Source organism: Vulpes lagopus, chromosome 19 (assembly GCF_018345385.1).
Source record: "Vulpes lagopus strain Blue_001 chromosome 19, ASM1834538v1, whole genome shotgun sequence".
Taxonomy (NCBI): domain Eukaryota; kingdom Metazoa; phylum Chordata; class Mammalia; order Carnivora; family Canidae; genus Vulpes; species Vulpes lagopus.
Window position 1 is genome coordinate 17,557,861 of NC_054842.1, and position 12,859 is coordinate 17,570,719.

The 12,859-nt window shown below is 38.3% G+C and overlaps 1 protein-coding gene and 1 non-coding gene across 11 annotated transcripts in view; one reads left to right on the forward strand and one right to left on the reverse strand.

The window, feature by feature from the left end:
- NEK10 (NIMA related kinase 10) overlaps positions 1-12,859 on the forward strand; it is a 230,932-nt gene that overhangs the window by 125,412 nt on the left and 92,661 nt on the right. For all 10 annotated transcript variants that reach the window (XM_041734504.1, XM_041734495.1, XM_041734497.1 and 7 more), the window contains 2 exons: positions 9,019-9,148; positions 9,691-9,761. In XM_041734504.1, coding sequence (XP_041590438.1) covers positions 9,019-9,148; positions 9,691-9,761 — 201 coding nt within the window. The remainder of the gene's footprint in view (positions 1-9,018; positions 9,149-9,690; positions 9,762-12,859) is intronic.
- Positions 4,508-4,614, reverse strand: LOC121479197. The gene has a single exon (XR_005984697.1). It is a non-coding gene; the product is annotated as a U6 spliceosomal RNA (small nuclear RNA).

Consider the following 12,859-nt stretch of genomic DNA (forward strand, 5'->3'; position numbering starts at 1 on the left):
CCAAAACCATTTCTGAGATGCGACATCATTATATTGCCAATGAGATACTTTCTCAATAATAGCTTTTCAATTTCTCTAAAAAGTCTAATTTCTGCTCCAATTTCACATGCCCTTCAACAAATGAATCTGCCTCAGCTCTAGTATTTCTTTCTGCTCATTAGTGCTGTATATAAGCTTGTTCTTATGAACTCACAACTGTCACATATTATAAGTTTATCTTTTGTGGCAGGTATTAGCATTTGGAAGGTTATCTGTGGGTCACTGGTGTGATAATGGTGAACACATCAGAAATTGGGGATAAATCTGAAGTGGTAGATGCTGTGGAAACATTGGATCTTGAGATCAGAAAGGTTCAGTGGGATGTAGAATAGCCAGCCCTGAGTCTCTCAGATCAAGAAAAAGTTCCCATGTGCACGTGCGTGCACACACACACACACATCTTTAAAAACCAAAGGATTTTTAAAAATGTTTTATTTATTTATGAGACAGAGAGAGAGAGAGGCAGAGGGAGACGCAGGCTCCATGGCTCCATGCAGGGAGCCCAACATGGGACTCGATCCCGGGTCTCCAGGATCACGCCCTGGGCTGAAGGTGACACTAAACCAATGAGCCACCGGGCTGCCCAAAAACCAAAGGATTTTTGAAGTGCAATTGGAAGAAGAGGTGGAAGTAGAAAAATAAAGACATGTTTTCCTCAGAAGATAATATTGGTGCAAAAATAGTCACAGGTCCCATCAGAAATTTGGAAGAAAACAGGCTCCAGAGTTTAAGAGGACTCCCTGGAACTGACTATCTCCCTGGTGCAGAAACTCTGACCTTTGTCTTGGCCCTTTTGCTATGCCTTGGCCCCTTTGCTATACCTCAGAAATAGCCCTTGAAATTCAAGAGAGACATGAGGATGGTTCAGTTGATTAAGTGGTCAACTCTTGATTTCAACTCAGGTCATGATTTCAGGGTTGTGAGATTAGGCCCAGATGGGGTGGAGCCTGATTTAGATTGTCTTCTCTCCCAAGAGGGAACCCTTTTACACTGCTGTCAGGAATGCAAGTTGGTACAGCCACTTTGGAAAACAGTATGGAGGTTCCTCAAAAAGTTGAAAATAGAGCTATCCTACAACCCAGTAATTGTACTATTCGGGATTTACCCCAAAGATACAAATGTAGTGATCCAAAGGGACACCTGCACCCTAATGTTTATAGCAGCCATGTCCACAATATCCAAACTGTGGAAAGAGCCCAGATGACCATCACCAGATGAATGGATAAAGAAGACATATACAATGGAATACTACTCACCCATCAAAAAATGAAATCTTGCCATTTGCAACAATGTGGATAGACCTAGAGGGTATTATGCTAAGCAAAATAAGTCAATCAGAGAAAGACAATTATATGATCTCACTCATGTGGAATTTAAGAAACAAAATCAAAGGGGAAAGGAGGGAAAAATAAATCAGAAATGGAGACAAACCATAAGAGACTCTTAAAACTGAGGGTTGCTAGAGGGGAAGAGGGTAGAAGTATGGAGTAACTGGGTGGTGGACATTAAGGAGGGCATGTGATGTAATGAGCATTAGATATTATATAAGATTGTTGAATCACTGAGCTCTACCTCTGAAACTAATATACTATATGTTAATTAATTGAATTTAAATAATAAAAAAAGATTCTCTCCCTCTGTCCCCCCCCCCAAAGAACTTCAAGAAAGTGTGACAGTTTTTGACATTAGATGGATTCTCTGCTCTGATTGGTAAAATAGACAAATCATTCAGTCCAGCACATTACCCTAAGAATCACTGGTTTGTGACAGAGCCATCACAGGATGAGGTACCTTATGTGTGTGCCTGAGGGGCATGTGGATGGTGATTACATCTGGGAGTTGTCCACATATAGTTTTATTTATTTATTTTTTTAAAGTTTTATTTATTTTTATTTATTTATTATTTATGATAGTTACAGAGAGAGAGAGAGAGAGAGAGAGAGGCAGAGACACAGGCAGAGGGAGAAGCAGGCTCCATGCACCGGGAGCCTGACGTGGGATTCGATCCCGGGTCTCCAGGATCGCGCCCTGGGCCAAAGACAGGCGCTAAACCGCTGCGCCACCCAGGGATCCCCACATATAGTTTTAAAGGAAGCCTTGGGTATGAAAATAATTGTCCAAGGAGAGAGTGAAGAGTGAGAAGAAAAACATCACTTAACATGTGGATGAAGGAAAAAAGCACCATTATATAGGAAATGAGAGGATGGAAGGGACTACCCTTTCTAATATTTCAACTGCCTCCCCCCATCCATTCCTGACTTCCTTTATTCTAACTGAGGTTTTCTATTTCCTATGGCATTTATCACTTATTAAAATACTACGTAATTTACTTTTTAATAGTTGTGTTGTGCTGTGGTTTATATCTTCCCTGAACCCTGTTTATTGCTGGAAGATAAGCTCCACAAGGGAAAGGGCCTTTGTTGATATATTCTAAGCAAGTAGAACAGTGCCTGGTACTTTGGAGGTACTTTGTAACTATTGAATAAATGAAAGAAATAATGTCTCAACAGTAAGTTTCAGTAAACAGTGTCAAAAATTGCGGGGAAGTCACCTAAAATAAGTGAGGCAATTAGTAATCCACCGATGCTCTAAGGTGGAGCCCTGCCAATGGCAAGATAGAAATAGATGCTGGACTAGAGTTGGGTTGAATGATGGATGGTGGGTGAGGAAGTGGAGAGGGCCAACAGGAATTATTCTTTGAAAAGACTTTGCTTGTGAATGAAGAAAAAGATGGTATCTAAAGAAGGACTTGGGATCAAGGAAGGATTTTACATGATTTGTTGTTGTTTTTAAAGGATGAGACTCACAGGGCAATGGCAGAACATGAACTGTTCCCTGGAAGTGGTGATGGGATCAGCTTTCTGTTAGGGGAAGGTCACTTTAGTGGTTGTGGAGAATGTGGCCTAGAGCAGGAGAAACTAGGGTTAAGGATCCAGTCAGCCCACTGCTTTCAGAGAGTATGGGAGTGTTGTTATCCCTGACCATGCCTTGGGTCTCTTCACTAGCTGTCATGGACCACCATTCCTTCCCCTCTGCCATGCTCTTCTACTTCAATCCCCTGGAATGCCTTCTGAGATTAGCAGTCTCCTCTTAGTCTCTTCTCTGAAACGTTACCTCCTGGCTTTCGGTGAAGACTGCTTGTTCTCTGAAGGTCCTGTGATGGTGTTTGGAGGTGGGCCTTTGTGAAGTAATTAGGTTTAAATGAGATCAGGAAGATGGGGCGCTCATGATGGGATTGATGCTCTTATAAGATCAATCACCTTCCAGTGCAATCCTCCCTCTACCTCATAGTCATGTGAGGCAGCAGGAAGGTGGCCAACTGCAGGCCAGGAAGAGGGCCCTGATGAGGGACAAAATTGGCTAGGACCTTGATCTTAGATTTCTCAGCTTTCTGAATTGTGAAAAATAAATTCCTGTTTATTCTTACTTACAAATTCTATCTGTGTTCTTTTGTTATGTCACCTGAAGCTGACTAATACACTATTTTATTTATCTTGCCACTCAAATTGTTCCACATTTTGTCATTGGGAGCTCTTTAGGTTGTCTTCTGTGTCCCTTTGACATAACCTCATCATTTTTTTTCCTTTTGAACACTTAACTTTCTGGTACTACGTGGCACTACAAGATGCTCCATTTAGATATATCCTGCCTCCAGTCCTAGAATCAGGCATTTCTCCAAGGAGTCCTGATTCCTTTTGTTGCAGAATAGCATTAAAAACCAAGATCTGGGGGCACCTGGGTGGCTCAACTGGCTAAGCGTATAACTCTTGATTTTGGCTCAAGTCATAATCTCAGAGTCATGAGAACAAGCCATGTGTTGCCTCGCTCTGCACTGGCATGGAGCCTGCTTAAGATTCTCTCTCTCTCCCTCCCTCTGCCTTTCCCTCCCGACACCTATGTGCTCTTTCTCTCTCAAGAAAGAAAAGAAAAGAAAAGAAAAGAAAAGAAAAGAAAAGAAAGAAAGAAAGAAAGAAAGAAAGAAAGAAAGAAAGAAAGAAGAAAAAGAAGGGAGGGAGGGAGGGAGGGAAGGAAGGGAAGGGAAAAATAGAAAGAAAGAAGGAATGAACTAACCAACCAAGATCTGGTGTTAAGAGTGCTCATTGCTAATGGGATGTTATTTCTAGGCCTTTCAGCTAGATATATGCGTATACTAACCTGTGTACCTACATGTATCTATAACGATTTCTATATGCAACCATAGGTATCAATAATAAGCTAAACATGAGTGTTGTCTAGACCCAACTCCATTTCAATACCCTGTGATACAGTACACCTAACCTACTTCTTTCCTTGCTTATCTATAGAATCCCTCTCCAACAGTGAGAAGTCTGGTTTTTGCCATCTGCTAATTCCAGGATACATAAATAGCAGTATCAGAATTGTTACTCTTTACCCCATAGGAAACAACTTTATTGACTAGAGGATAATCCTAATGTATAGTACCTTTTGCCTGCCATCTTACTGTTTCCAAAATATGGAACGCTTCACAAATTCACATGTCATCCTTGTGTACATGTCAGGCTAATCTTCACTGTATCATTCTAATTTTAGTACATGTGCTGACAAAGTGAGTCCAATAATCAAACTTTTAACAAACGTGATATAACTACTGCAGGAAAGAAGAATATACTTACCGTCCACACAAAACCTTTTAACACCTGTTATCTAATTTCATTTACTTTGGTTTATTTATTTATTTATTTATTTATTTATTTATTTATTTATAAAAGATTTCTTATCTATTTATTCATGAGAGACAGAGAGAGAGGCAGAGACACAGACAGAGGGAGAAGCAGGCTCCATACAGGGAGCCCGACGTGGGACTTGATCCCGGGTCTCCAGGATCACACCCTGGGCTGAAGGCGGTGCTAAACTGCTGAGCCACCAGGGCTGCCCTACTTTGGTCTGTTTAAAGGAATAAAGTCCCCCCTCCAAACTTATATAAATCATCATATTATTGAAATACTTAAGAGTTATCAAAATATTCATATTTTAAAATGTTTTGAAAGACATTGAGGTCCACTGTTTTTCTTGTTTACCTCACTTAGTAAATAAGAATCCTTGGAAATTAGAAACTTAATTGTTTATATATCAGGGAAGGGCTAGTGGCACAATTTTAAAATCTAAACAAAAACTTTTATCTTTTTTAAATTAGATTAAGCATCCTTCCAACCTCATCTTTCTTCTACCTTATTTTCACTATTTGAGAATTTATGACTTTTTAAAACAGAGGTCATGGTTAGCATCCAGCCACATCCCACAAGCTGCCAATTATGAGTTATGTTTATGTATTTATTAAAATATTTATAATAAAATACACATTGTTCCTTGCCATCCACCTAACTCTTTACTACCCCTGGCTTTGCTTAAAATTTTTTTCCAGCTATGTTGAGGTACTAATGACAATTAAAAATTGTATATATTTAAGGTGTACAATGTGATGTTTCAGGGTACTTACATATTGTGAAATAATTACCACAATCAAGCTAATTAACATATCCATCACCTCATATAATTACCTCTTACTGTTTGTGATGAGAATGCTTGTGATCTACTTTAAGCAAATTTCAAGTATATAATACATTAATATTAACTATAGTCACCATGTTATATATTATATTAGCAATAATAAAAATACTTTTTTATTGATGTATAATTGACAATGGCTGTAATTTTTTCACACTTAATTATAGATATTTAAATCTTTGCCAGAAGAGACCCTATTGTTGTTTAATATCACTTAAGTTTTGTTTTATCACTAAAAGATTTTAGATGACTGGATCACATAGGGATAGCCATTTTTAAAATACAGAATAATGTTTTTGTTTGGAAAAAAAATTCATTTTAAATTGTATGTGTATGCATTTAACTCCTGTCATTGCTAGCTATAAATCTCTGTATTTTTCTAAATGTGGTTGGGCTCACCTTAAGTGGAGAAATTGGAAAGGACAACAAATTATTTTGCAATGGTTTTCTAAATAATAACCACCAAAAAAACTTATACAATATTTGTAAATTGTGATTGAATTAGTGACTTTAGCCATATTTCCCTTTTGAAGGTGAAAAAAGCATGAGTAGGATTTCTCATAGAATATGCATTAGTTTTCTCAGCTTTCTAAGGCTGCCATAACCAAAATACCTCAGTTTTGGGTGGCTTAAATTTATTTTCTCACAGTTCTGAAGTCTGGAAGTCCAAGATCAAAGTGTTGGCCACTTTAGTTTCCTTTGAGGCCTGTCTCCTTTGGCTTACAGATGCCAGAATTCATTCCACCCTTTTGTTGCTGCTTCACAGAGTTGTTCTTCTGTCCATGCATGCTCGTGGTGTCTCTTCCTCTTCTTATAAGGGCACCAGTCCTATTGGGTTAGGGTCTATCCTAGGGGCATCATCTTATCTTAGTCATCTCATTCAGAACTTACTTTAAAATATGGTCACATTCTGAAGTAGTGGGATTGGGACTTCATATGAATTATGGGCAGAACATTTTGTTGTGGCTTCTAGAAATCACAAGTGTCCTGTGCTCTGTTTGTAATTGCTTTTGGTTGTAATTATGAAATTCTTACCTTAGAGGATATTTGAAGTTTATCTCAGAAGCAAAGTAATAACTGGCAACTGTGTTGTTTATCTTTAATTTGCCTTTCTTACTCTTTTTCAGAGAAGCAATTCTTGGGCTTTTTTTAGGAGTTCATGTACAGCTTTGAGAATAACTTTGACAAACTGCCTCAAAACTTAGTGGCTTAATTCAATAAACTTTTTTTTTTTTTTTTAATCAATACACTATGTGTTGGCAAATTGAGCCGGTCCCAGTGAGGATTACTGATCAGAATACTGGCTGGGCTCAGTATGCATTGTGGTCACCTGGTTTCCAAAGGCTTCACTCACAGATCTGATGGTTGACTATCTCTACGTAATAGTGCTGGAGGTAATTGGGCTAGATTTTGTCATCATCCAGCAGGCAGACCTGGGTTCAGTCATCCAGTTGTGTTCATAGAATTTTCAAGAACAGGAAGGAAGAGAAAGCCCCAAAGACTATGCTTTCTACGTATCTTTTTGTGTCACTTTTGCTGGCATCTTCTTGGCCAGAGCAAGTCAGATCAAGTCCAGATTCAAGGGGTAGAGAAATAGACTCCATCCCTTGATGTGAGCTGCAAAGCCACAGTGCAAAGGGTCATGCCTATGGGAATAAGAGGAGTTTGTGGTCTCCAGTTAGAAGAAGGAGGGGATGAAATGATGAAAACAACAATCAACTGAGTAAACTCTTGCCTTACAGGTGTTTTGCCTTAGGTTGAGTAATTATTTTCTGAGAAGAAGTTAAGGCTCTCTTCCAAAGACATATAGATACTGGCTGTTGAGAGTGAAAGTATACCAGGAACAGGAAATGGAAGAATGGTCTGCGGGGAAATGGGTAGAACATTCATAGCATCTTCTTCATGAGCTTTTGGAAATATGAAACAAATCCTCTGAGTTCTCCATAGATTATACCTGAGAAACTTGCCTGTGGGGAACAAAGGACATTTTTTTTTTCTGTTGAGGGTATTACATCTTGTTAAGGCATTTTTTAAATTTGAACAGTTGACCAGGTAACAACAGGAGACACTTTGTATGCAGTTAGAACCAGCAGAGTTCATTCATTTCCATATTATTGAACTCCAAAATACCAAATATGAAAATGCTGAAAGACCTAGAAATCATACTTTCCTCTGCAAGCACATAATGTAAACCCAAAACAAGGAATTAAATTCTTCATAATCTCACAAAAATAGCAACTCCTTGATTATTCTTAATAGTCAACATTGATTTATATTGTTCTAGTATCAATTTATGAGTTTCTTTATACCCTAATCCACCATCAAAGTTAACTCTTAATCCCTACTCTTTTTATGTAGAGGGCTGAGCATAGTCTTAAATGCATATCATTGTACTGAGTTGCTAACTACATAATTTAGGATGTATGGGTATTAAGTACTTTCAACTCTTTGAGGAGTTTCATTCTACAAATATGATAGAGGAACTTCTATTACTCCAAAATATCCAGGGGAAGTGCGTTCCCCTCCACATTAAAAAAATGTCAAACTCATAAACTCTCACAGCTTAATTTTTTAAAGACTGACAGCATCTATGTCCAGATTTGAAGTGCAATTTCAGAAGATATGAACATGATGGATATCGTCATTTTCTGCAACATATTTAAATATGATCTTTTTCCTACTTTATAGCCTAGAGTTGAGTAGCAAAGGGAGGGGGCTTTATCAGTCAGTTTCCCATAATAATGCTGCATAACAAATCACAAAACTTTCAGTGGAATTCAACAATAAGCATTTATTGTCAGACTCACAGGTCTGGGTTTTCTGGGCAAGTTCTCCTTCAGACTGTAGGTTTATGCAGTGTTTGGGTTAGAGCTGCTCCATGTATCTTATGCTGGACCTAGGCTGGCGGGACAGCAGCCACTGCGATGTGTTCTTTTTTTGGTAATGGACAGAATCTCCTAGAAGGACAAATGAAAGCACTCAGTATTTGTTAAAACAAATGCTCTGGTCTGGTTCACTGTTATTTCCATTTCACATTGGCCAAAGCAACACAAAACAAAATCGAGTCAGGGGTGGGTAACAAATACTGCCCCCCAAGAGACCATTGTAAGAATGAGTTCTGCAAAATCTCCAGAACAGTGGAGAACTGAGGCCAACAGTTCCATCTACAGTAGATGGGTGATTGTCTCTGGAAATAAAAACTTTCTTGGATACTTAATAGGCAATATTTATATGGTTCATTGATACTTAGTGCTTAAAATGGAATTGTTTGATTGTGCTTCTGAGTCTGGGAGAATTCAAAGATACTTTTTAATATGTTTATCTGAATTAGTGATAAAGAGTTTCAATTCTTTTTTTCTCATATCTCCAACTATTGCTTGAAAATTGGGCTCTTTTTTGTGCTGATTTATTCTCCCTTTTTCAGTATCTATTAACATCCTTATTTTAATTCAGCCCTGAGGTACTGAAGAGTGAACCGTACGGGGAGAAAGCTGATGTCTGGGCAGCAGGCTGCATCCTTTATCAGATGGCAACTCTGAATCCTCCCTTCTACAGCACCAACATGCTCTCCCTGGCTACAAAAGTAAGCAGTGTTGGGAGACAAAAGGGTCCTGTGTTACTAAAAATGCCATTCTTTTTCTTCCTAAATAGAACATTTGTGATTTTTATAAAATTACCAATTAAAAGCAGGCACATTGTTTTATGGGCCACATGATCTAGTTCATTTTTCCCCCCTTTCTTCTAAATATACGTCATGTGCTATGGCACATTTCCCCCTATAATTGTCTTCATTTATCATAGAAAATTATACAAATAAATATATCAAATTACTTTTGGTCTTTTATTTTTAATTGTGGTTTGGACTGCCTACAATCGGCACATTAAATTATCCTACGCATCATTTATTATGAATCTGAGGCTAACTTTAACTCAGCTTGAAGCATACAATCTGTGCTCAAGAATTGTTTAATTGATGTTAATTTTTTATTTGTTGGGATGTTTTTGTTTCTGATTAAAATTTGTGCGTGGCTATAATGCTTATTGAGTAGCTCTCATATTGTGGCCAAGTATTGTACGTATTAATGGCCTCCTTATGTCCATCACACTAATCTGTCTATCTTGCAGATAGTGGAGGCAGTATATGAACCAGTGCCAGAAGGCATCTACTCTGAGAAAGTGACAGATACCATCAGCAGGTAATTATTCTCACAATTTCAAACCTATGGGGATGATCAAGAAATATCTCACATCTCTACAGATTTACCATGTAAATATTCATGAAGAGGAAGGGCTCCCAAATAATCCAAACCTAGAAAAATATGTGCATCATCAGTAATGATGACCATCTGGAAGCCACTGAAGTGTCCAAGAGGAAGTAGTATATGTACTTGAAATATTATGCAGCCATTAGAATGATTATTCAGAAGGCTTTGTAACAACCTGTAAAACAAATATGATATGAAGCTAAGTAAAGCAAACAGGATGTAAAGCTGTTTGTAACTCTGATAAAAACTGTAAATATATGCATGGATGTGGGAGAAGGCTAGTCAAGGACATGGGAAACTGAGAAAGGCCATGTTAAATTGCAAGTACTTTTTCATTTTTATTTTTAAATTGGTAATGTTATGTGGTATAATAATTTTTCAAAGGAAGTCAGAAAGAAGTGCTCCAGCCACTAATATAGTAGTAGTTTAAGGAAAATCATTTCCTGTGCATTTGCAAAGTTCTGACCTCATAGGGATTGTCCCAGCTCTCTACCAGGACATGACAGACCTTTGTCCTTGCTTTTCCCTTTTCTGGACTTGTCTTCTCTTTGATACGTGCATGGCACAGCGCCCCCCCCCCCACTTCCCTTGTTTCTCTGCTGTTATTTCCCATCACTGGGGAGCCTGCTCCTGATGCCCCCACAGCCGATCCACATTCTGCCTCCTTTTCTGGCTTTATAAAGCTTGCAGCACCCATGTGCTGACATGTTAGACACATGTGTGTGTATGTGTGTGTGTGTTTGCATATTTGTTTATTTATTGCCTGTGTCGTCCCCACCAGAAGGAAAAATTTACAAGAGCAGGAGTTTTTCTGGTCTGTTTATAGCTCTTCAGTGGCCAGAACAGTGTCTGGGACAAGATTGGCCCTTAACAAATATTGGTTGTGTCAATAAATGACTTGTTTTCTGACTCATTGTTATTTCTATACCAACGTATGCTCCTAAGTTGGCTCAAGATTACTTCCCTGCCCCATTGAGCTGAATCAAATCCTCATTATTACTACAGAAATCCTAGAATCACCCCAGATAGAATATTTATCCATTCTTGTGCCCAATTCCCTTTAAACTTGGCTTTGTATCTATCCTGGCACTTAGCATTACCTCTGATGAAATGCAAGAGATGTATTCCCTTCAGTTTCTCCTCCCATCCCACCATTTTGCATTAATTTCTCTTCACAGTTAGTAAGGTTATATCTTGAATCTTTCCTTGTTGAGCACAATGCTGTCCTACAGTTCTAAGGGGCCCAGGCCCAGCCGGGGCTGAGTTTCACTAACTGTAGACTCTGAACAAACATTTAACCATTCTTTCTGTATCTCTGTTCCCTCATTCAGTAAGAAGGGGACTGTAATATACTAACCTCATCAGGCTGGTATGATAATTATACAAAGTAACTATGAAAATCACTTAGCATAGAGCTTGGTGAATGGCAAATCTTAAGCAATATGGGCAATTATTGTTAATATTATAGGAAATGAGCTGAAACCCTTTTCTGAGTAATCTGAATTCTGCATATATTAGGTTGTGCCCTGTTGCTAATGAATCCAGACAAATGTATTTAAATTGCTCATCTCTACAATTTGATTCTGTTCTCTATTTGTTTTCTAGAAAGTGCCTTAAAAATTCAAGAAGTCTCCAGAGATGTCAAGACAAAAATACCAGATTTACTCATTTAATTTCTCCTTTTCATAGGTATTTGAGTGCCACAAAGAGCAGGGGAGAGGTGGTACAGAGGAAATGTACAGGCACATTATTCTCATTTTGTGACACTGGGCAAACAGGACCATAATTTGCTTCTGACAGGCTCCTTGGATATTGGTATCCATGTGTCTTGGGGCTAACAATTAGTGGAGGAGTCAGGTACCAACACTATATGGAAACGTTAAGAACATCAATAGGTTCTAGAATAAGCTGGATTTTAATCCCTACTCTTCCACCCATGCCCTTTTCTCATCTGTGATGTACAACTAGCAATAGTAACTATTCATGGGCTTGTTCTGAAGATTAAATAAGATGATGCTTGCAGTGCTTTTAGCACAGTACCTAGCACTGATGAACCCTCAATAAAATTCGATATTGTTATTAATAATAGCATTACTATTTTTAGAATTAAGTATATATAGATGCAATGAAAACCCAGGACACCTGCACCCTGATGTTTATAGGAGCAATGTCCACAATAGCCAAACTGTGGAAGGAGCCTCAGTGTCCATCGAAAGATGAATGGATAAAGAAGATGTGGTCTATGTATACAATGGAATATTACTCAGCCATTAGAAATGACAAATACCCACCATTTGGTTCGATGTGGATGGAACTGGAGGGTATTATGCTGAGTGGAATAAGTCAATTGGAGAAGGACAAACAGTATATGGTCTCATTCATTTGGGGAATATAAAAAATAGTGAAAGGGAATAAAGGGGAAAGGAGAAAAAATGAGTGGGAAATATCAGAAAGGGAGACAGAACATGAGAGACTCCTAACTCTGGGAAACGAACAAGAGGTAATGGAAAGGGAGGTGGGCGGGGGGTGGGGGTGACTGGTTGATGGGCACTGAGGGGGACACTTGATGGGATGAGCACTGGGTGTTATTCTATATGTTGGCAAATAGAACACTAATAAAAAATAAATTTATTAAAAAAAGAATTAAGTATATAAAACAAATTATGATAAATTTTATGCAGAATGGTAAAGGGAGCAATGAGAGATTCCAGAAGGATTTGGTCTACTCTAGGCACTTTTAGAAGTTTCTATGAAGAAAGAACATGTAATCTGAGACCTGAACAATCACTAATTCTCAAATGGTATACAGAATGGATTTCTATTTCATAGAGGAATGGAAAGAAATTGGAGATGTAGTGTGTTAAGTCAGGAAGAGAATAGCCAAAGGCCTGGGGAAGCTAATAGGGGCCAGATTGACTAGGTTTGATAGGCCACATTGAGGGTTTTGAATCTTTGTCTCCAGCACTGAGGATAAAACTTAAGGTTATTTATAGGTGAGATATAGTGAAAATTTCTTCAGTAGCGAAGAT